The following is a 23,156-nucleotide window of genomic DNA, read 5'->3' on the forward strand; positions in this document are numbered from 1 at the left end:
AGAAGTTCCATTGCCTGCAACCCTAGACCGTCCATTTAGGCATTATTCTGCTTTCTTGTTAGTGAACTATCAGAAGCACAGGGTGTGTGTGCGTGTGCATGTGCGTGTGCGTGTGCGTGTGCGCAGCAGCATGGTCACTGAGTCAGAGGTGCATCTGAGCAGAGTGGAGAGAGCTGGATTCTGTTCCTTCTCTGGGAAACGTGAGCTTAAATCCCTTCAGCTGTCTGTCTCCTCCACTGTGAAAAGGAATTACAGTGATAGCTGACCAAACTACTTATAGACTTTTTTTGTTCTTATAAAACAATACACATATGAAAATGCTCAGAAAGTAAAATGCTTGGCTGATGTCAATTCTTAATATATTTTTGGTTTTGTTTTTATCAAAGTTATACATGTATCTTTTTGATTTCTTTGTTGATTTTGAAAAATAAATTTTTTATTTTAGAATAGTTACAGGTTTACATGGAGGTTGCAGAGATAGCATAGAGCTCCTGCACACCTGCACTCAGCTGCCCCTAACATTAATATCCTGTGCTGCTGTGCGACATTTGTGACAAGTAGAAACAAGCACTGGCACATAATTATTAACCAGACTCCACATTTTATTTGGATTTTACTAGTTTTCCCCTAATGTCCTTGTTCAGTCCAGGACCCCATCCAGGACACCACGTCACATGGCTTTTAGCTGCCATTTTTCCTGATCTGTGACAGTTTCTTAGATTTTCCTTATTTTTGATGACCTTGACAGTTTTGAGAAGTACTGGTCAGAGTTTTGTAGAATTCTCAATTTGTATTTGATGTTTTTCTCGTGGTTAGATTGGGTTTACAAATTTTGGGGAGGAAGACCCACTGGGCCCAGTTTTGGTTTCTAAACCATTCACCCAAACCAACCAGGCTCCTTGGATTAATGACTGATTCTACGGCTGGGGCGGGGTGAGTACAAAATGGGCCTGAAAAACAAAAGGGTGGGGCATGGCAGGGGACACAGAAGTAATCGAAAGAGCTCTCATGGTCAGGGCTGGAACAGTTTGAGCAACATAATTGCTACTTTTAATGGTTAGTGTTCTTAGGTGTAGCTCAGAGTATTAACACAGAGCTCCACAGCCGGCGCTGAGGTCAGCGATAAGTGAGGGGAGAGGCAGAGACGGGCGCTGAGGGGGAGTCCATGGACTCGCTCCCTCCTGGGGCGCTTACCTCTCCCCACCCTCCGAGTGTGGCTGCACTTAGTGACTTGCTTCCTCAGGGTGGCGTGTGGGTGGGAGTGCAGGGAGACCGGCACTCACCCCCTCAGCCAGAGGACCAGGACCGGCCCGCCAGATAAAGGTCTGGTTAGGGGCGAGCAGCCTCCTGCTGTATCTTACCAGAGCAGTGCACGTGCAGTTTTAGAGGCATGTCATTTTGTAAGATTGGGTTTTTGCCACTCGCTTGCTCTCTTCTTCCCTATCCACAGAAATAACTTTTCACTTCTTTTAAGTGAAATTAAGATTTTCCATAACCACCACCATTTCTAAATAACGTGTCTGTATTGCTCCCTGATGACTTTTCAGTATTTGACTTCCTGCTCTAGGTGTGTAGGATTCCCCTTTCCTTGCATCTCCTTACCACACAGGTGCACTCTTCGCACCTTCACAGCCTCCCAATAGACTCAGTTTAATTTTGGTTAGGTCAGTCATGATTGTTTGTGTCTTTATGACCATATTAAAAATACCTATCAAAACTGTTATATTACCCAATAAAAATCATAAAGATTGAGTCACTGTCTAAAATAACTGAGACAAAAATAGTTCTAAAACTAAATAAAAATAAGACTTAAGCTTTAGGATTATTTTTGTCTTCACTATTTTAGTTAGTGACACTTACCATCAGAAGACGCAGTACAGGATTTGTTGGGGGCTTGAGTCCTGAGACTTGGAACTTCGGAGGCCATGACAGGTTTGCCTGTTGAACCGTGGATTGAAGAGGTGTGATCCTAGGAAGGCTTCTCTCCTTTTAGGAACTCATCTCGGATGTTAGATTTGTCAGGTTCTACCTTGGAAATTATGCATTAAGAATTTAGTTCTTTTGCTTTCACAGAGCAAATAATGGGACTTTAAAGAATTCTCTCTTTCTTGAGGAAAAAAAAGCACAATAAGTAATTTCCCATGGGTAATTAAGACAACCTGAGGCCAGTGTGTCAGAGGGGCAGAGGGAAGGGAATGTTTCTGAACCTTTACCACGTTGCAGGGCAGGTGTGTGTCCATGCCACTTGGTGCGTGGTGAGATTGAGGCTCCAGGTGTTCACACAGCAGGTGAGAGGAGGAAAGGGTATTGGACTCAGATGCACTGCCTCTAAAGCTGCTTAGTTCATTATTGCGCACATACTTATTGGTGCCTGCGAGCGCCAGGCTCTGTGCCGGCTGATTCATTGTTCCACTGAGTCACCTCAAGGCATTCACAGCATTAGAGTTGGAAGACGTCTTAGGGAGTGTGATTTATAGGCTGACAAAATATGATGTCTCAGTCAACCTAGACACTCAGTATTTTTACCTTTTGGAAATCAGTGTAACCTTGAAAGAGAAATGACATATGATAATCGCTCATGTGTGGAATCTGGAAAAAAAAAAATCTGAACTCACCTGCAAAACAGAAGCAGACTAGCAAACAGCCTTACTGCTAGGGGAAAGGAGGTGGGAAGGGATAAACTGGGGAGTTTTGAGATTTGAAAATGTTAGCCACTGTACATAGAAATAGATAAAAAACAAACAGGGAACTTTATTCAGTATCTTACAATAAACTTTAATGAAAAAATATGGAAATGAATGAATATATGTATGTATATGCATGACTGGGACATTGTGCTGTACGCCAGAAATTGGCACACTGTAACTGTACTTCAATTAAAAAAATACAACTCTGCATGTTGAAGAAGAGAAAAAAAAAGAAACCAGGGTAACCTCTCTCTTGACCTCTTGAGCTCTTCGGCGTGGGCTGCAAAGCAGTGCCCCCTCAGAAAGGCGTGCAGTCTCTAGACCACACTTCAGGAACTTTATTTTAAGCAAACTCTTTATCAGTCTTAATTCTTGTACGTTTTATTCATAGAATGTTCTTTACCTTCACCCATATGCATAGAGACCTGTGGCTAAATTTTATTCTAGCTTCTAGAGGTTTTTTAACCTCTAAAATTTTGTTTTTGAGCTATAGTCAGTTTACAGTGTTGTGTCAGTTTCTGGTGTACAGCACAGTCCCTCAGTCATACATGAACATACATACATTCATTTTCATATTCTTTTTCACCGTGAGCTAACCTCTAGTTCTTTAATCAATATGGAACTTACTTTAGTGTATAGTAAGGGTAGGAATGTGTCTCCCTCCCACCCCCACCAAATAGCCAGTTGTCTTAGCACTGTTGTTATATAACCCACCTTTGGTTATAGTGGCTTAGCTTAGAAATAAGGAAGGTATCAAGCAGTAAAGGTATGCATGCCATGGTGTGCTTCCCTTGTTCTGTCCATGCACTGCTGACTCAGGTGGGAGACGAGGAAACTGCTGTGACTGAGGCATGCCTGGGAAGTGGCATGAGGCGTGAGTTTGGACGATGGACGATTCGGAGAACTGTATGCCTGTAACACAGTATATTTGAAATGTTATCTTGTGGATGAGATAGTAAATATATTTTGTGTTTGTTTTAGGGGGAAGAATTTGGCTCAATGGGTAGAAGTTACAAGGAGGGAGATATCAACTCAGTAAAAGGAATAACTTTCTAACTAAATATTAGAGCAGTCTAACAAGAACCAACTATCTTGCGAAGTAGTGAGGCCTGTGTTACAGGGAGTGTGTCCGCAGACCTTGAGCGGTCCTTTATCAGGGCTGTTCCCTGTTCCTTGGCTCTGGGCTCAGAGGGTGCACTGATCACTGAGTGGTTCCTGTGTGACTGTCGGCTGCTGTGCTTAGTGCCTCACCTGTACCTTTCCATGTTCCTGAAAGCCTGGTGAGGGAGCTCTGCTGCCCACTGAGACCCGAGGAGGTCTGGGGACCTCTGCCAGGCCCCAGGCTGTCCACAGCACCTGTCATCTCATTGCCCAGGAGAGCTAAGTACCCTCCAAGGGCAATTAGATTCTCATTAATTTTCTTTTAAGGGTAATTAAAAAAAACTGGCTTAAGCAACTCGTGTTTGTGTGTGTGTGTGTGTGTGTGTGTGTGCGTGCGTGCGCGTGCGCGCGTGTGCAGGCAGATAACATTTGTATTCGGTTGCTCGTGTGTGTGGTTAAAGCCTGTACAAGGGTGTGTGAGCGTGCAGTGCCCTGCCACCAGTTTTGCTACCTATTGCTTAAGGAATTAAAATTGGGTTTCTTTAGATGCATCCCCTCAATTAAGGTGATGTCTTCCTTACTTTGTTTTGACTTTTTTCCTGTAGTAAGTCTTAACCTTTTATGGTTTTTTACTTTTGTATAAACACTCTTTTCCCCTTTTCTCTTTTACGTAAACAATAACTGCCCCCTCTTCCCTCTTCTGCCACCACTATAACCTGTGGCGGTGCTGACATAGACTGTTTTATGATTGGACAGGATTTGCTCTTGTGTAGGTGTGACTGCTGCCCACTCACACCCTGAGAGCGCTTACTTTCCAGAGCTGGTCTGAGTAATGAAGTTGCTGTCGTTTCTTATTAGTTCTAGGGACTCTCCTTTGCGTCCCTTGGGTTTAATGTTGTTGGAAAAGACTGGGAAGTTGCTGGCTAGGCCCTTGGCTCTCTGAAGAGAGGCAGCGAACCTTAAGCTGGCAGAGGGCTGGGGAAATGAGTACAGTGTGTCTGACTGGTTGTTCTGTGGTGTCGTCACCAGAACCTTCCTCTCGCTCCTGTCCCTGCTGCAGCCCCCTTCCTTCCCCCTTGCCCCCAGCTCCTGCCTGTAGAATGCAGGTGTCCTGTGACCTCGCTCCCCTCTGGCTTTCTAGTCTTGTCACTGTGTGCCTTGCTCGCAGCCACCTGCAGGCACTTTCATATCTCTGCTGTGGCCCTGATGCTCTGCAGCTGGCAGTGCCCTCCACACTTCAACTTCGTCTGGAGAGGATGTGCTCATTTGATAAGAGCGGCTCACCTTGGGGTTGGGGGTCACTTCTTCCATATGGCTGGCCTCCCCTCTCCAGTGGAAGTGCCGCTGCCCCCTTGTCCCCACCATGCTCCCACTGTAAGTTCCTGTCACCTGTCTTCTCCTCATCTGCATGTCCCAGAGGGTGAGGCCCTCGTCCTGTGTATGCCAGGGCCTAGCGCAGAGTACATTTTAGTAAATGCTTGTATCATCTAGTTTGGGAAAGAAAAGAATAAATGTTGCATTATTAGGAAATAGTACATGAATACATGACTGCCAAAGGTGAAGGAGGCTTTCATTTTTATTTTTTTCCTTTCTGTAGGGACACGAGTTCTGGAAAGCAAACCTTAGGCAGTGCTCAGATCAGCACTTTAACCTAGGGGTATGAATCCCGTTTATTGGAAGCTAGTCCTAGAATGTTTCATTCATCATTCAGCAAATACGTATTTAGCATTTACTGTGTGACAGGCTCAGAGTATACTTCTGAATAAGACAAATGAGGTCCCTGCTCTCCTGGAGTTGGAGAGCCACAAGCTGAATAAATATATAACAAATCTAATGATACTATAGGCTGTCAGATGGAGGAGTTGCCTGTGTTCTTTTGTTGTTTTCTGGGCTCTTCGTGGTATGGAGGTGAGTTTCTGAATAGTCCTATAGGCAACTTCTGAATTTCCAGAGGATTTAAAAGTCTTAATTAATATTATGCAAAAAAAATCAGTTTTCCAATATGAAACTGGGGGTGCAGGGACAGATGTGACCCTGTCATCAGCTGCGTGTAGCCTTCATGCCCAAATCCTGGCGTGTGTAGCCTGTATCTGCTGCTGCAACACTGCTTCCCTTCAGCCAGCATCTACCAGCTCATCCACTCACCAGACGGACTGTAGGGGTCAGGAGCTGTCCGAGGTACCATGCAGTCAGTGGGGTACACGATAAAGTCACTGCCTTTTAGATAGAGCTCATGTTCAGGGGGCTGAATGCTTTGTGAAGACAGTGGTAAGTGCTCTGAAGGAAATCGCTCTGACATACAATCTGACTTCCATCTCTGTCACTCCTGAACAGGCTTTCCTAATGATCACTGTGGCCTTTTTAAAAAAAGCTAAATTAGGGGATTTTAAAACATACACACAACTAGAGAGGACATAGGATAGTAAGAAGAACTCTTGCTTAATTTTAGCTGTCACCACCACTTGGTGACATTGTTTTATGTGCCCCTTTCCCCCTTTCCTTTTCCTTCTCACTGGAATATTTTAAAGCCAATCCCAGACACCACATGGTTCACCCCGTGACCTCTTGGCTAGTCTGGTCTGGGGGCACGCTGGGCCCTCCTCCTCCCGGAGCCTCTGCAGCACTGGCCGTCCTGCCTGTGTCCCTCTCTTACCCACCCTGCCTTGCACCCGTGCGGCCCTCCGCTCACCTCTCTGTCGTCCCCAGGTTCCTTTGCTGCCTTTTCTTTTTCCAGGTATGACCACTTCTCAAGGCCTTGTCTGGTAAATGTGTTACCAAGAATTTACTGTCCCTTCTGCATTTCATACGGAAAGAAAAGGTTGCAAACATTCAGGGAGAATTTTGTTCACTGAGGCTGTGTGTTTTGGAAATACCATTTGGATATTTTGCTGCTTTTAATCTTGGGCATTAATTTCAGTTGTTGTCATTTCTTCCATAAAAAAGAATTCAGACATAAGCCAGAAAAGTAGTTAAATTGGTTTGCAAAGGAAAAACAGAAAGAGTACATAATACAGTATTTCAAGGTACAAATATACACATATTTATTATTCACCTATAAAAAAAAAGTCTTCAAAAGTATTTTATTAAAGGGGTAACAGAAATTAAGCCTGTAATGAGATGTGTGTTTTCTCTTTTTCCATCCTAGAATGTACGACAGCATGTCCACAATGGTGTACATAAAGGAAGATAAGTTGGAGAAGCTCACGCAGGACGAAATTATTTCTAAGACAAAGCAAGTAATTCAGGGGCTAGAAGCTCTGAAGAATGAGCACAATTCCATTTTACAAAGTTTGCTGGAGACACTGAAGTGTTTGAAGAAAGATGACGAAAGTAATCTGGTGGAGGAGAAATCAAACATGATCCGGAAGTCACTGGAGATGTTGGAGCTTGGCCTGAGTGAGGCACAGGTACAAGTCTCAGGCATGGACATGACCTTAGCAGTCTGGAAAAGTGGAGACTTCATCTGAAATACACAGTGTAACTAAACTGAAGGGAAGATGCTTATAGAGTAATAGATAGGTCAACTTGTATGTGGGTTATGTTTGTTATACGAATGATGGTTGATTTGGGCATGTCTAAATTTTAAAAAGTAGAGTCAAAACAGAGAACCCTGTGTGTCAATTAGGATTTGATTTGGCTGCACATATCAAAAAACAAAAATGGTGGCTTAAGCGTCATAGTTGTGTGTAAAACAGGCACCCAGGTAAGCTGTCCCAGACAGGTTGTATAGCTGCGTGGTTGTCAGGGGTACCCAGGCCCTTGCCACCTGCTGCAGTCACTGCACTGCAGACAGCCTGTCTCGCGGGCTGAGAGTTCAAGCTGCAGCCACGTGACCCTGTGCTGAGACGGGGAAGGGACCGGAAGGGCGTGCCTCCTTGTTTCACTTCCTTGAACTGTGCACAGCACTCTGCCTGCATTTCATTGGCCAGAATTTGGTTCCATGGCCACACCTAGTTGTGAGAGACCCTGGGGAATGTTGTCTTGCTCACTTAAAGTTCCAGGCTCTTAAGCCTGAGGAAGAAGGGAGAGTGAATATTGGCCAACAGTTAATAGCCTCTGATACCCCAAGACAGGGTTGCTTTATATATTTGACTGAACCTTTGTTTCTGTCAAACTAGACAGAGAGATCAAAAAATTAGAGACACCTGGGTGTGAGCCTCCACCCCCAACATGTGGCTCTGCCAGCGTATTTTAGGTAAAATTAAATATACTAAAAATTGGCTTCTTTCTTTTTTAGTTTTCTTCTCATATAGTGAATGAATGAAGCAGAAATGGGGTGCTAGGTTACCAGTTTCTGCTTTCCTAGACCGAAGTGACTCTCCATACCCTAATTTTAGAGTTCTTCATCCTAACCATGTTACAGATGCTAACTGTAGAACTTTGTTTAGTTCTTGTGATCTATTATTTTGCAAGTTCTGTGTTGAAAAGCGATAGGAATGTGAACTTCCTTTTTCAGTTTGGCAGATACTGGGGTTAAAAGAAGGAAGAAGCAGCCCCACCCTCTGGAGTTTCAGTTTTTAAACCTAGGAGGATAGTAAAGAGGGAAGCACATGTGCGTGGTCTGCAGAGGGAACAGACTGAAGCCAGCTTTTCTCCCCAACCCTTTCAGCTCTTGTCCTCCCAGGAACTGGGCACGGCCTCAGGCAGGTGTCCCTGAGCCTCGTCAGTGCACCACAGGTAGAGCCTGATGTGATCTCAGCTTGTGAATGCGTTGGGGCATTCTGACTCTCTGTGCTAGCCACCAAGCTTTCCTCCTTTAACCGTGGAACATGGAAGGCTTGTCAGCCTGCCCCACCTCAGCTCCACCACCAGCCCTCACAGAGACCTGCATACTCTGCACACATATGCAGGCATGTGCACGTGCTCTCACTGGTGGAAAAGGTCTCTGAGAAATTCTGTTGGAGCTGTCTAGATAGAAAGTAAAAAAAATACAGCTTCATCAGAAGAGTAGCTGCCTGTCCATTGCTGGTCCATTTGCGATGCTCTCAGACAGAAAAAAATAAGTATTTTTGTAGATGTTCTGAACATGCAGTATTCTTGATCATGTCCTGAATGTAGCCTGTGACTGCAGGGTGAGGGTAGAGGTAAATGACTCACTCCCTGCGTGTACTTGGAGCACACATCTGCGGTGTAAGCTAGAGCTGCAGCCCGGGTGCTGCTGGAGATGGCAGGTGGGGTTTGTTGGACTGAGTGGTGCGGTGCCGTCACCTTCTCTTTCTGCCCAGGTTATGATGGCTCTGTCCAATCACCTGAATGCCGTTGAGTCAGAGAAGCAGAAACTGCGTGCGCAGGTCCGCCGTCTATGCCAGGAGAATCAGTGGCTGCGGGATGAATTGGCCAACACGCAGCAGAAACTGCAGAAGAGTGAGCAGTCTGTGGCTCAGCTGGAGGAAGAAAAGAAGCACCTGGAATTCATGAACCAGCTGAAGAAGTACGACGATGACGTCTCCCCGTCCGTAAGTGGCCCTGAGGGAGGGAGGCAGCGTGGTGTCCCCGCTGCCGCGGTGGGGGTCTCAGCAAGGCCGCAGGTTTCCGCTCCCCTCGAGTGGTTCCACTGAGCAAGACCGAGGATTATGGGTCTCGGGACTGAGTCCCTGGCAAGTCACGTGAGTTCTCCTTGGAGTATTTTTTTTCATATGTGTTTTTTTGAACAGTGGTCAGAAAATGTGAAAATACTGTGTAAGTACAAGGTACAGTGCAGAGAGGCGCCATGACCTTCCATGAGGTCTGTCTCAGCTTGAGGTGTCCTGAGCATCCCAGCCCCCTGCAGTCTGGCTCCCACACCCATCACGCTGCCAGAGCACTTTCCCTTCAGCCGTGACCCGGCCCAGCCAGCTGCGATCCAGACCCAGGGCTCCCTCTGCTTTATGGCGCTGTGGATCTTGACTTTTTCTTTGAACGTCCCTTCCACCCTGCCAAGGACACCACCTGGCACTCCTGCTCCCTCGCTCATGCCTCCTCCGTCTCCCTTGCCAGCTCATCTTATAGTTCCTGGAACGTTAGGGCTCCCCAAGGGTCTTGCTTTTTTCCTTTTTCCGTTGGCCATCTGAATGTTCATCCCAGTCTCAGTTACTGTTTTTTGTCTACTATTTATCTCTGATTCAGTTAACTTTTCTTTTTTGTAAGTAACCTTTTTTATTTTGGAAGAATTTTAGATTCATAGAAAAGTTGAGATGATTTTGTTAAGAGAATTCCCATGTACCCTTCACCCAGTTTCTTCTGAAGTCACGTCTTACATCACCTGAGTACATGTCTTAGTTAACTTGGGACACTGTGGTCTCCAGAGTACTGAGGGCTGCATGGCTTAAAACAGGGACGTTCCTTCTGCCCGGTTCTGGAGCCTGTGGTCTGAGATCAGCTTGGTCGAGCTCTTGGTCAGGATCTCTTCCCGGCGTGTCCCACCTGGCCTTCCTTGGTGCTTGCGTGCAGAGAGAGTGAGTGTGTCTTCCTCTGAGTTGTATGAGGACACTGATGTCGTCATGATAGCCCCACCCTTGTGACCTCTAGTCCACATTACCTCCTAAATGCCCAGCCTCCAGATGTCACCATGCTGAGCACTGGAACTTCCACATAGGAATTTTTGGTAGGAGGACATGAACATTGAGTCCATAGGAGTACCTTTGTTAAAAGTAAGAAATTAATGTTGTTACGTTACTGGTAACGGAACTGCAGCTTTTATTTGGACTTCACCAGTCCTTCCATTAAAATGTGTCCCTTTTCTGTTCCAGGAGCCAGTCCAGGACTTCACATTGCATTTTAGCTAACATTTTTTTTTTAATGCCTACATGGTGCTAGGCTTGTTCACTACATAGTCTGTCTACCGTTGAGTTCCATACTTGTGTTTCCAGTCCGAACCCTCATCCTAAGACTGTTGGAATGGTTTGTGCATTACACCAGCAAACCTACACTTAGCCTGTGCCTTAGCTCGGGCTACCATCGCAAAATACCATAGACAAGCTCTGGAGGCTGGGTGCCAGCATGGCTGAATTCTGGTGAGGACCCTCTTCCTGGCTTACAAACAGCTGCCTTCTTACTGTGTCCTCACATGGTGGGTTGGCAGTGCAGGGAGAGAGCGCCAGCTCCCCAGTGTCTCTTCTTATTAGGGCACTAATCCCATCGTGAGGGCCTCACCCCGTCATTTCATCTAACCTGTTCCCTCTCAAAGACCCTGTCTCCAAATACCATCATGTTGTGGGGAGGGTAGGGCTTCAACATATGATTTTGAGGGGGACACAGTCCATAGCCTCCTTCTATATTAGGCTTGTTTATTAGGCTGTATTTCTCCCTTGCACCTTGAGGTCAGGAGCAACTAATGTTTTAATTTAAAAGATGTACTCCTGTAGGCTGCTGTGGGAATAAGAATATGTGGCGATGTTGGTGTCCGCCAGGGAGTCACCTGGAAAACTGGGCAATATCAAGCTGGGAAAGATGGTGTCATAGAGTCCGGGACGTTCAGAACATTTTATTTTGAAGAAATGTCTAGCGTGGAGAAGAGCTGGGTGCAGTGAGCTCCCCCGTCAGGGGCAGGGCCGAGCGATTGTTTCTGCCACTTCCTCCTCCCTCTGCTGATGCGCTTCCCTAGCTCAAGGGCGTTCTCCGTGGACCCCGGGGGGCCGGTCAGGTTGAGGAGGCTGAACCCAGGCACAGCGCTTCATCTCCTCCGCAGCGTGGAGTCTTCGCTTGTTGATCATCTCAGCGGAGGCCTTGCTGGTCTTCCCACCCCATTCCAGGATCTGGCTCAGGCCCGCACGCTGCGCGGAGCTGTCGCGTCTTTTTAGTCAGCTGTCGTCCGGAGCTGGTCCTCCCAAAGAAAGGAAGAAGTCTTTGTCTTTTATGACATTGACGCTTTTGAAGAATACAGGCCAGTTGCATCGTAGATGGTCCCTCAGCTTGGGTTGGTCTAATGATCTTCATGAGTTCATTTGTATTACGCATCACAAATGGGACTGTTACAAAAGTGCCTGCAAGTCCCTCTCAGACTACCCCTTCCAGGGGAGGGGTGGTTGGTGTTCGTCTGCCCCAGGACGATGCTCACTTCTCACCCGGTCAGGCTGTGGTCAGTTGTCTCCATGTGTATTTTAACCTGTCCTCACCAGCAGTCAGTGGGAGACACCAGTCACAGGCTGTCAGATTGCCCGTAGGGGTCCTGTGGTGGAGGTGGAGGGCAGAGGGCGGGGAGAGGGAGGGTCTAGCCCAACAGTTCTATGTTCAGAGATTTTCCATCTTAATCATGTGATTTCCAGATAAAATTTATTCCAAGTAAGGGTCTTCTTGCTCCGTTGAACGTCCTTAGGACATGGGAGGACCCTAAGGCACAGATGCCATCATGGTCTGCCGCTGCTCGCACTGAGCACCTGAGTTTAGTCTAGCAAGCTTTTTACTACTCTTCACTAACCCGCTGGATAAGCCCAATTGTGGATAATCCTATATGTGATCTGAAAATGAACCATATTTTCTATTCTTAATTAAACTGAAATTCATGCCAGATTTCCAGTGCAGGATTTATAGCAGCTGTAAGACTAAGATTGTCCTGGGTTGGTTCTGCAGGAGGACAAAGACACCGATTCCACCAAAGAACCTCTGGACGACCTTTTCCCAAATGATGATGATGACCCCGGTCAAGGAAGTAAGTGGAAGGGATGCTTAAATGGCGGCATCAGCCAGAAGGTGGCTTGTCCTGTTGAGCGTAGTTGCCATAATCGGTGTGCCCGCAGCCTGCCTCCCAGGAGCACGTGCGCACTCGGAATGCTTGTGTTTTCCAGAACAATTTCAAGCCATTTTCTTGTTGGGATATAGTAACATGTTAAACTGGCCCCTAGCTAACAAGGGCGTGTGCAACCAGTTCAGATGTGATCTGTGGGTTCTTACGGAGTGAAAAAGGCAGAATGAGTTTTCCTGGTGTCGAGAGCAGCAGCCTCACTGCACTGTGGTCGGGCACGCACCACCGCTGACAAGTTACTGTTCTTACCCAGTCCTGGTGAGGGGCTTCCATAGCCTGGGGGCCACGTGCTGACCAAGACCAAAGCTAGAGAAGAGAGTCTGAATGAATGGGTGTGATCTGCCTGGTTTTCTTCGAACTCACCAGAAGTGAACTCTCTCTGTGTAGTCCAGCAGCAGCACAGCAGTGCGGCGGCAGCTGCCCAGCAGGGTGGCTACGAGATCCCAGCGCGGCTGCGCACCCTCCACAACCTGGTCATCCAGTACGCCTCGCAGGGGCGCTACGAGGTTGCCGTGCCCCTCTGCAAGCAGGCCCTGGAGGACCTGGAGAAGACCTCCGGCCACGACCACCCAGACGTGGCCACCATGCTGAATATCCTGGCCTTGGTCTACAGGCTAGTAGTTTTCCTTTTATCTTAATTTTACATAGAAACAGTATTTTTAATGAAAATGCCCTGAAATATATTTTTATAAACTGGTATAAGCTCCTTTTCCAGCCTTACTATCCATTTCTCTTCAAACAGCCGAGAGTTAAATTCAGAATATTTGGCAAGCTCTCTAGCAGGATGTCACCCTGTGGCACAGACACTGCTTGGCTACACCCAGTCCAGCCTTCCTAGAATAGCTCACACGCACCCTTTGTTTTGGCCAAACTGAATCTTTTAAGATTTTTTTCCCCATAGGACTCCATGTACCAGAGTGTTCTTTTGTCCAGAATAGCCTTCCCACTCTGCCTCCCAGTCCCCTCCCCATCTTTCTGAGGCCCTGTCCAGCTCTCTGTCCTTCATGAATCTAGGGTTCCATGTGCCTCTTGGCCCCGTTGTGCCCCATAACCCTTGCCCGACCCCTCTCACAGCACTTGCTTGTGATACTTGGCATCGGGTTGTTTGAATTTTGTCATCTCTTCTCCCGGAATCGTGATTCCTTGAAGTTGAGAACCAGGTTGCCTTTGTCCCTCCACCTCATGTTACTTGGGCATGTTTCCTGACTCAAAAGCTCTTGGTAAAGGAATTGAATGGGATTAAGTAGGTTGCCTGGAGGTGGGGTCTTCTGGGGATGGAGCTGGGGACCTGAGCAGGCATGGGGATAGTGTAGAGGGTGAGGAGGGAGGGAGGGCTCCACAGAGAGGAGTGTAACCATCAAAAAGGTGGTTGCTTTAAAAAACACAGGTGGGACTTACGGTAGCTCACAGCGAAAAGTGACAATGAATGTATGTATGTTCATGTATAACTGAAAAATTGTGCTCTACACTGGAATTTGATACAACATTGTAAAGTGACTATAACTCAATAAAAAAAAAGTTAAAAAATAAAATAAAAAAACCAAAAAAACCCTAAAAACCCAAAAAAACATGGGAGGGAAAGTTAGCACTGCAGTAGCACCATGGCAACTCTGTACTTGGATAGCAGCACAGTCTTTTTCATGGCTGTGTGGTGCTCTGTTTTACAAATAGTCCTGGAATTTTTTGACAGGCTTCCTGTTGATGGACTTTTAAGTCTGCAAATTTTTACTGTTATACAGTATGTTATAGTCATGGGTATTTGCATTTAAAATCTTGGTAGATAATGCTAAATTTCATTCCAGAGGAGTTTTTTTTTAAATTTACATGCCTATTAAGAACATGAGAGTTTCTGGCCAACACTGGATATTGCTACTGTAAATAATGCACATAGAACGTAACTGGGATTTGTTGTCTGTAGGCAGCCTGGTTTCACAGTTGTCATCGTGGTAGTACTGGGAATTTGATGGCCTCTCTCAGTCTTGTGTTTTTCCTTAACGCATGAAGGTTTTACTCATGTCAGCAAGAAGTTTGGAAAAAAATTAGTAGCTACATAAATTTATCCACATTCATATTCAAAATTGCATCCTAGAGCTGTACCCCGTAACTCATGATTTTAGTGTTCTTGTATTAAGGAACATTTAATTTTAAGCCTTTTGGGGGGCCATTAATATTATACTGATGAACATTTTTAGGTTTTGTTCAAGATTCTGGATTTTTAAAAAAATACCAGTTCCTAAAACAGGCTCGCATATAGAGCTTTTACACCTGTCAGAGTACTTTGCCCAGCTGCTTTTCAGGAAGATGGTGCCGGTCTACGCTCCTGTGCACTGTCACCAACTCTTTGTCAGTGGAGAAGTGTAGCATTGTGTTTTAATTTGCATTCTCGGATTATATATTTTTAGTCATTTGTGTCCTTTCGTGAATGTTCTGTTATCTGGCCCTCTTTCCTATTAGGATTTTAATGCTTGCAGGGTATACTTTTGTTTTCTTTTCAAATGTGAATTTCTGGGTGGGCTTCTTGAGTAAGTGCTGGGCCCCGCTCCCAGAGCATCTGATTCAGCAGGTCTGGCAGAGGACCAGGTTTCTAACAGGCTGCAGGTGTGGTTTGGAGCCGCCTCTGAGAACCAGTGCTTTCGCTCCTGGTATGGCCTTCCTGTTGGCTTGTTACTGTCTCTGACCTTCATGTCACGTCACTGTTGACAGAAGTGCTCAGATGCCGCGTCCTGCCCAGCTCTCGGCACTCTCAGAGAGCTGTGTCTACTAGGTTTTTTTGTTGTTAACTGTGTCTGCTAGTTTTTGAAACCTTACTTCATATTGGCTGACTTTCACAAAAAGTTCGAGCTAGTTTTTAAGTGTAATAGAATGATTGAAGAAAAATAAATCTATATTCTTGGCTGGAATTGGTGTACTTTGGAGGATCTGGAAGCCTTGTCAACCCTTCCAGTGTTCTGGAGGGCGGACTGGTTTCTGCATGGCAAAGCCTTGCTGAGCAGTTGTTCTGACTCAGCTGAGAGGTATGTGTAGTAAGTCTCACAAAGTAACTAACTCGTTTGCAGCCGCAGCATCATTTAGCTCTTAAACCATAGGGGCTGGATGTGTTTCTGTCTCACCACAGTCAGAAAGACCCTTCCTCCCTCCTTGCTCCCGCAGACGGTGGCAACTGTGGACTGCATCATGACACTGCAGTGTGCAGCCTATGCTTGTGTTTCCCAGGCTTTTCTAGTGCAGTGGCATGTCATTAGCTTCTTAGAGCAGCTCTGAGAGTCACATCCCTACCTTATAGATGGGCCGACCACCCCTGCAGAGGCCACGTAATGTACCAAAGCCACGCAACCGTTAACTGGCAGAGCTGGACTCCGACCCTGGAATGAGTTCAGTTTGATACTAAGTGAAGCTCCGTCCACGGTCCTGGGCTTCCTCCCTCCGCTGGGCATCTGGCACGTGCAGGCGAGCACAGCAGTGTGGGGCAGTGGTGTCCCAGGGGACAGTCTAGGTGGAGGGCCAGGTTCAAAGGCTGGTCAGGCCTGGCTCCAAGCTCACCTTGCCAGTGCATTTGTGGACAGGGTCTTTTTCTCCTACATTAGGGGTGTTTTAATAGTTCTAGTAGGTAACTTTCATTTTTTAATAGTTGAAGCTTGACTTTTATTTCTTTAGTTCCAAAATTACATTTTAAAAAGATTCAGTAAGCTTTATCTAAAACACTTAATGTATGTTTTTAACTTTAGAGACCAGAATAAATACAAAGACGCAGCTAATCTACTGAATGATGCCTTGGCCATCCGTGAAAAAACTTTGGGCAAAGATCATCCTGCGGTTTGTATATCTGGTTCTTTCATCCTTTTTATATTTTATTTTTCCTAATTTTTTTTTACCCAACTCATTTTAACATTAAACTCAACAGGGAAGATTTAAGAACGGCCTTTCCCTGGACGGTGCAGGTGGGACCTCACGCGCTCCGCAGCAGTGGGGGCGTCCGTGCTGGGGTCGCTGATGTTCGGCAGCTGTCAGTGTGCACTTAGCTTGCTTATCATCACCACCACCTCAGATGGATCACGGACTAAGTTTTTTGATCCTAAATCAAATTGCATGTACTCCTGTAAATTTTTTTTCTGAAGATTTTGTATTGTCTTTTTATTAAAATCTGATCAGATTTGCGTATAGATCTATTTTGGTTGGCTTTGTGGCTTCCAGTGAAATTAAAGGAAAAAAATCACAATCATGTGGATGTTGATTGGTTTAACTTTAATGTTCTGCAGTGTTACTTTGCACAGCTGTACTTATATATGATGAACTTGCTCTTCTGGGTTTAAGGGAGGTCATATTCCCTCATCCCACTAAGAGCACTTCACTGTGCACACCGGGTATAAATGATGTGCGCCGTCTGAGTCCTCTCCGCTGTGGTCCCTTACTGTCCTTCGTGCTTCCCTCTGTCGGCAGGTGGCAGCAACTCTGAATAACCTCGCAGTGCTTTATGGCAAGAGAGGAAAGTACAAAGAAGCCGAGCCGCTGTGCAAGAGAGCCCTGGAGATCCGGGAGAAGGTGCGGCCGGGGGCGGGGGTCTCTGCTGAAGAGGCAGTGTCCTGTGCTGTTTAAACATTCTGGGTTTAAGTTTTGAGAAATGACTGCTGTGATCTGTCGTCACTGCCATTTACTGAAAATAAGTCTTTCAGTCAGATGGGCAGCTCAGAACGCAGCCAGACTGACCCATTTACATCAGAGTTTAGGAGGAGTGGGTGTTCCGAGGGTGGAGCCTTGAGTCTGCATGCTGCCCCAGCCTGAGGAGGCCAAGAAGCGACTGTTGAAGAAGGAATTTCTGAGGGCTTGTAGGTGGATGGCGTGGGGGCAGTTCATTTGACCATGGGGCATGTGTCTGTCAATAAGAAAAACAATAATATTAAATATAAGGTCACCCAAATATGCTTATAAAGCTTAAAAATGGAGTAACTATTTTTGAGAACAGAAGAATAACTTAGAGCTATAGATTAAGTCAGTGTCATGGGTATTTAATACCTGCTACTACAGTTTATGGTAATTAGGCATTAAAAAAATGTGACTTGGTAATTTCAGCAGTACTCTGTATGGCTGTGTATTCAAATGTTATAGAGAATTGGATGTCAGGTCTTTGCCGTGATATTTTAATTTGATTTTGTGTGAGTATTTACCACTGATACTGAGAGATTAATCATTTAATTTTGAGACCTATGGCAAGGAATTGGAAAAGCGAAAATGAAAAAGGCTCATTATCAAATTACGCAGATGAAGTTTTGTCAGGCTGCCATCTGTCTGATATTTACAAAATACAGTGGTTTTTATTTTATTTATTTATCCACTCAGATTTTGAGTGGACTGGGTTAAAAATCGAGGAGAACCACAGGTGTATCAAATTACAGATTATGAGCTGTATATAATGATCTGCCAAATTCATTCATGTGTATTTGCTCTTTCCTTCCGCCTACAAGATAGTTTTGGGTAGTGATACTTGCAAAGAGAGAGAGAAGCAGGTGATGTGCTTGTGAGTTAAGTGGGTGGGGATGGGCTGAGGGCTCCCTTAAATTGGATATAGGGAAGTCCCCTCTGGGGAGGCCTGGAAGATGAGCCGGTGGAGAGGGGTGGGGCTAGAGTGGTGCTGGAAGATGAGCACGGCATCTGGGACAGCACGTTCGACGACCCCTGAAGGTGGAGCTTGAAATCTGAGGAAAGTAGTTTGGGGTGATAGCAGAGGGCCTCTGGGTCTGAATGTGAAAGGGTGTGTAGGACACGAGTTGAACAGTTGGCAGTCTCCTTTGAGGGCTGTTACGCATAGGAATGAGTGTAACTCAGTGACTTGAGAGTCGGAAGGGGCTGGGTTTAAGTTTGGGCTCTTCAGAACTTGGCCGTTATGTTACATAGCCTTTATAAAATCCAGTTTCCTCATCTTCAGAACATGCGTATCACCTCCATTGTAGGATTGTTAGAAGAATGAGAGACGCTAGAGCATCTGAAGGAGCTCAGCACAGCCCCTTCTTCCCCCAAGAATGAGAGTGCAGTAAACTATTATTTTCCTCATCGCATGGCGTGGGAGCCGTTCCAAGGCTGTAAGCCTGGAAGTGAGGCACAGTCGTATTTCTGTGTAGAGAGACTCCCCCAGGATGGGTGGAGAGTGGATTGGATGGTAGGGAAACAAGTGATGAGTGTTTCTGATGTGCTCTTTTTTATCCCCAGGTTTTGGGAAAGGATCACCCTGATGTTGCCAAGCAGTTGAATAACTTGGCCTTACTGTGCCAGAACCAGGGCAAGTACGAGGAGGTGGAGTACTACTATCAGAGAGCCCTGGAGATCTACCAGACGAGGCTGGGGCCTGACGACCCCAACGTGGCCAAGACGAAAAATAACCTGGTGCGTGGGCAGAGGCGTGGCTGCAGACAGAGCCAGACGGCCCTCTTGGCGTCTGTCTGGGCTCTGTTGCAGCTTCACTTGTCGATAGGAGCTGTGCTCCATTGCGCGTGAAGAGTAATAGGCGCTTGTCTCATTTAAGGCGTCCTGCTACCTGAAGCAAGGCAAGTTCAAGCAGGCAGAGACCCTGTACAAAGAGATCCTCACCCGTGCGCATGAAAGGGAGTTTGGCTCCGTTGACGGTAAGAGGTGCACTCCTCTCTGTGCGGGTGCAGCGTCGCTGCGTTGCAAATAGCGATTTCCAGCCTGACCTTGGTGGTGCCCAAGCCATCGCAGTATCTTCAAGACAGAATTCAACTTGAACTTTAGAAATGACTTTCCAGGCAGCGCTGAGCGGAGAGGACAGTTCGCAGAGCTGCACGTGAATGGCCATTCCCTGCTTGTTTCTTGTGGCCCGGTTCTGTCTTTACGGTCTGGTCTTCTCCATTGTGACACCTGTCCAGGTTGTGAGAAGCAATACCGGAGAAGGGTCGCGTGAAAAACGAAACAGACGTTGCAGTCAGTGAAACTCGACAAGTTCTACTTAGTCTAAGGGCTCTTTTATGCTGTAATTTATAGGATGTTATTTTTTCTTCCCTAGATGAAAATAAACCCATTTGGATGCATGCTGAGGAAAGAGAAGAATGCAAAGTAAGAACATAACTATTTTGAGTTTTCTAAGTTGGATATACTGCTTAAGATAATTACTCATCTGAAATTATTTGTTACAATTTAGGGAAAGCAGAAGGATGGGGCAGCTTTTGGAGAGTATGGAGGCTGGTACAAAGCCTGCAAAGTTGATAGGTATGTCTGCTTCACTGAGAGAAACAGAGAAACGGCTGTGCAAGAGCTAGTGCCTCAGAGTTCGTGAATAGCCCGTATGAACGCCCCTGAGGGCGCTGTGGCTGCACAGTCCGGTGGTTCCCCCAGATTCCAGTAGGAAGCCCCGTAACTTTATGAATGAGGTAACTTCCACACACAAAGCCCCTTGCAGTATGGGTCCTGTCCAGTAGCACTCTGTCCAAGGCTTGCGGCCGCATTGCAGGAGATGGCTAAATGGGGACCCAGCGTTGAAGGTGGCCATGGAGCAACCTCCTGGGAAACAGCCCAGCAGACCCGCGGAAGCCAGCACTTCGCAGACGTGCCTGGGCCGCACGCCCGCCTCCCCACGCCACCCTGGGAGGGCAGGGGCGGTCCACAGAGGGTAGTGTGAGCTTCTCCAGCACAGCCCTGGGGGCCTCTTCTGACTTGAACGCCTTCCACAGTCTTTTTCCTCCTTTAACTTTCAGTCTTCCTTAAGACTCAGTTTACCAGTCGTCTGTTTCAGGAAAACTCTCTGAACCCCTGGTTTGGAGTAGATACCTCTTCTGGGCTAGCACTTAACCATAATTTCTGAATTTTATGTGCCCTCAAAGACATGGAGTATAGCTTCTCTATTTCTGTGCCTAAAGCACCTATCATCCCTAAGGAACAAAGCCTCTTGGAGGTTATATATGTCTATGCTGAAATGAACTAGATTTATTTCTCATTTTTTCGTGAGACTATCTGTCAGGAGCACAGAGACGCCCCCTCTGTGTCCACACTGTTCTTCCCGCACACGCAGCTGTCATTCCCTGACTCCTTCCACTGGTGAGGAGTTCGGGGTTTAGGCTGCTTCCCCTTTGCCTGGAGGGAGAAGGGGGAGGTGGAGAGCAACACTGAAACGTGTGTCCTCCTTGCTGCCTGACACTGAGTGTGCTCTGCCCCCAGGGGAGGCCTGGGGGTCACTGCACAGATGTGGAGACTGTCCAGGGGTCTGTGGGAACAGTCACAGCATGGGGAGAGCAGGGGTGCGGTCGGTCAGCCACCGGGCTCGGTGCGGTTGGCAGGGATGCTTGAGACAGAAGAGCCCTTTAGAATTTCAGTTAAGAAAGTACCACAGACGTTTGAAGAATGTTAGCCTGACATGTCTGTGAGTTTTAGATCATGTGCTGTTGCTAGTGGTCACTCTAAAACTTACATTTAATAGTTCTGTATGCCGTATGCTTTCTTACAGTCCAACTGTTACAACTACTTTAAAAAACCTTGGGGCACTTTACAGACGTCAAGGCAAATTTGAAGCTGCAGAAACATTGGAAGAAGCGGCCATGAGGTCACGTAAACAGGTCAGTCAGAAACCTTCTGTTTTTAACTTAGGTTTCAGAACTTTTGAGTTTAATGATTCTCTTTTACTAGGCTTATTGAAACCTTGATTTAGGAATAGGAAATGTTTACTATCTTAGTTTGTATAAAGAACTTACATTGTTTAAGCGACGGTAAATATGGCACCAAAAGCACAAGCAGCAAAAGCACAAGTCAGTCAGAGCCGCCAGCACCGGGGACACCTGCGCCCCAGGGCGCTGTCAGGGGAGTGGGCACTTGCACAGCACGGTGGAAGCACCGGTAACCCACACGCCTGGCGAGGTCTGCTATCCAGAGTGTGTGAAGGCAGAGGGACCACTGCATTAGAAAGCGGCGCATGACCTGAATAGACATTGCTCTGGAGGTGAGACACAGAGGCCAGCAAGCACGTGGAAAGGTGCTGCATATCATCAGTCAGCAGGGAGGGTGGAGCCAAACTGCGGTGAGACTCTGCTTTGCACCCGTGAGGATGGCTAGAGCAAAACCAAACAAAACAGCGGTGTTGGGGAGGTGTGGGAACTGGCCCCTCGGGCTGGTGGCGCGGTTGCCATAGAAGACAGGTTGGAGGTGCATCAGAGAGTCAGGCAGAGGATTGCCAGGTGGCCTTCAGGTCCACTCCTGGCGTCCGCGCCCAGACCGAGCAGCGGTGCACACACGGGCACAGCGGAGTCCCGCTGCGCAGTCATTGTGTCTGCAGTTGCTCTGAACACGCAGTCGACACTGCCAGGCCTCTACTCCCAGGGGAGGGAAGTGCAGGGTGGGGTCGTGTGAGCCTCTGGTCGCATTCACGCCAACTCAAGGCCTAACCTTGTGTTAACGTGTGTTTCTGTTTAAAGACACCTTGTGTAGTGTGTGGTGTTGGTTAATGAATCGGTGAAACAAGGAATTCATGGCCAGCAGCTCTGAAACTCATGCCTCTCTCTGCAGGGCACACCCCAGCCTTCTTGTGCTTAGGACACTAGATGACACTTTAGCACACTCTTAGGGGCCATTTTAAACAGTGAGGTCCCTGACAGAAATGCAGAGAGCCTGGGCACCGAGTAATTCAGACTGGGAGGGGACAGTTGTTGACAGTACAAGACGAAACAGGAAAGCAGGGGGAGGGAGGTGCAGCTCAGTGCCCACCATGCTCAGGGTCTTGGCTTCGGTCCCCAGTGCCTCCACTAAATAAACAAACCTATTACCCCCCCCCCCCAAAGAAACAAACAAACACAATTTAAAAAAATAAATAAAGCTTTAGGAGGAAAAAGAAAGCAGAATGCTACCTTGCTGGGTCTTAGCTGGGGACATGTGCTGTATGACCTGAGCTTTCCTCCACTCTGTATGTGTCTGTGAAGGACCACGAAAGCACTCCGAGCGTTGACTGGGGATTAGAAATACGTGTTGGCACGTGGCTGAGTTCTCGACTGTGGCCTCTGTAAATAGTGAGGATTGAATCTGTCTCCCCCATGCGTTCACGGCAGCGTTACTCCCAGGAGGCTAAGCATGGAAGCACCATGTACCCATCGACGGGTGACCAGCTGCACAGCGTGCTCCAGCCATGCAGTGCAGTGTCAGTCAGCGAAGAACAGCTAGTGAGCTGCTGAAGCACTTCCTTCATCACCTGAGAGGTTTCAGTTCTGCTGGAGTTAGCTTGCAAAGAAAATACAGGAGAAGGGCTGAGCTCCTGCCCTGTGATTACTGGTGTGCAGTGAGCAGTTAGTGTATTGCTGAGTGTGTGCGTGCATGTAAAGACAGCAGGTTTTGTTTCCTGTTTTTAGAGCTGGAGGTGCAGGTCTGGGTTCCTCCCCCGAATGATGTGTATGTAGACTGTTGTATAGTTGTTAGTTTGTGGCCACTTTTCAGCTGGGATTAAAGTCACCCATATATACCTGATAATTTTTTTCTTTGAAGAAATTGTGTGACCAGAGAAGGCCCGGCAGGGACACCATCAGGGACTCCCCCAGTCGCTGTCCCTGCAGGAGCCCTTCCTTGTCCCCGTCATCCTTCCCGGGTCCTCTGGGCCTGGGTGCGTGCTGCGTGGGGTTCTGGCTCAGGTGGTCTGGGGGCGCCTCAGGCCTTGTTGTAAACCAGTGCAC

The 23,156-nt window shown here is 47.0% G+C and overlaps 1 protein-coding gene across 17 annotated transcripts in view; it reads left to right on the forward strand.

The window, feature by feature from the left end:
* The window catches only part of KLC1 (kinesin light chain 1), a 52,257-nt gene that overhangs the window by 10,513 nt on the left and 18,588 nt on the right, over positions 1-23,156 (forward strand). For 16 of the 17 annotated variants that reach the window (XM_031454405.2, XM_064486288.1, XM_064486293.1 and 13 more), the window contains 11 exons: positions 6,934-7,195; positions 9,014-9,244; positions 12,336-12,414; positions 12,895-13,120; positions 16,233-16,320; positions 16,945-17,046; positions 18,709-18,882; positions 19,022-19,121; positions 19,520-19,569; positions 19,655-19,722; positions 20,954-21,062. In XM_031454405.2, coding sequence (XP_031310265.1) covers positions 6,935-7,195; positions 9,014-9,244; positions 12,336-12,414; positions 12,895-13,120; positions 16,233-16,320; positions 16,945-17,046; positions 18,709-18,882; positions 19,022-19,121; positions 19,520-19,569; positions 19,655-19,722; positions 20,954-21,062 — 1,488 coding nt within the window. In that variant the 5' untranslated portion in view covers position 6,934. Of the gene's footprint in view, positions 1-6,933; positions 7,196-9,013; positions 9,245-12,335; positions 12,415-12,894; positions 13,121-16,232; positions 16,321-16,408; positions 16,668-16,944; positions 17,047-18,708; positions 18,883-19,021; positions 19,122-19,519; positions 19,570-19,654; positions 19,723-20,953; positions 21,063-23,156 lie in introns of those variants that run through there. The other variant, XM_064486304.1, reaches the window with a different exon arrangement.

Source organism: Camelus dromedarius, chromosome 5 (assembly GCF_036321535.1).
Source record: "Camelus dromedarius isolate mCamDro1 chromosome 5, mCamDro1.pat, whole genome shotgun sequence".
Classification (NCBI taxonomy): Eukaryota; Metazoa; Chordata; class Mammalia; order Artiodactyla; family Camelidae; genus Camelus; species Camelus dromedarius.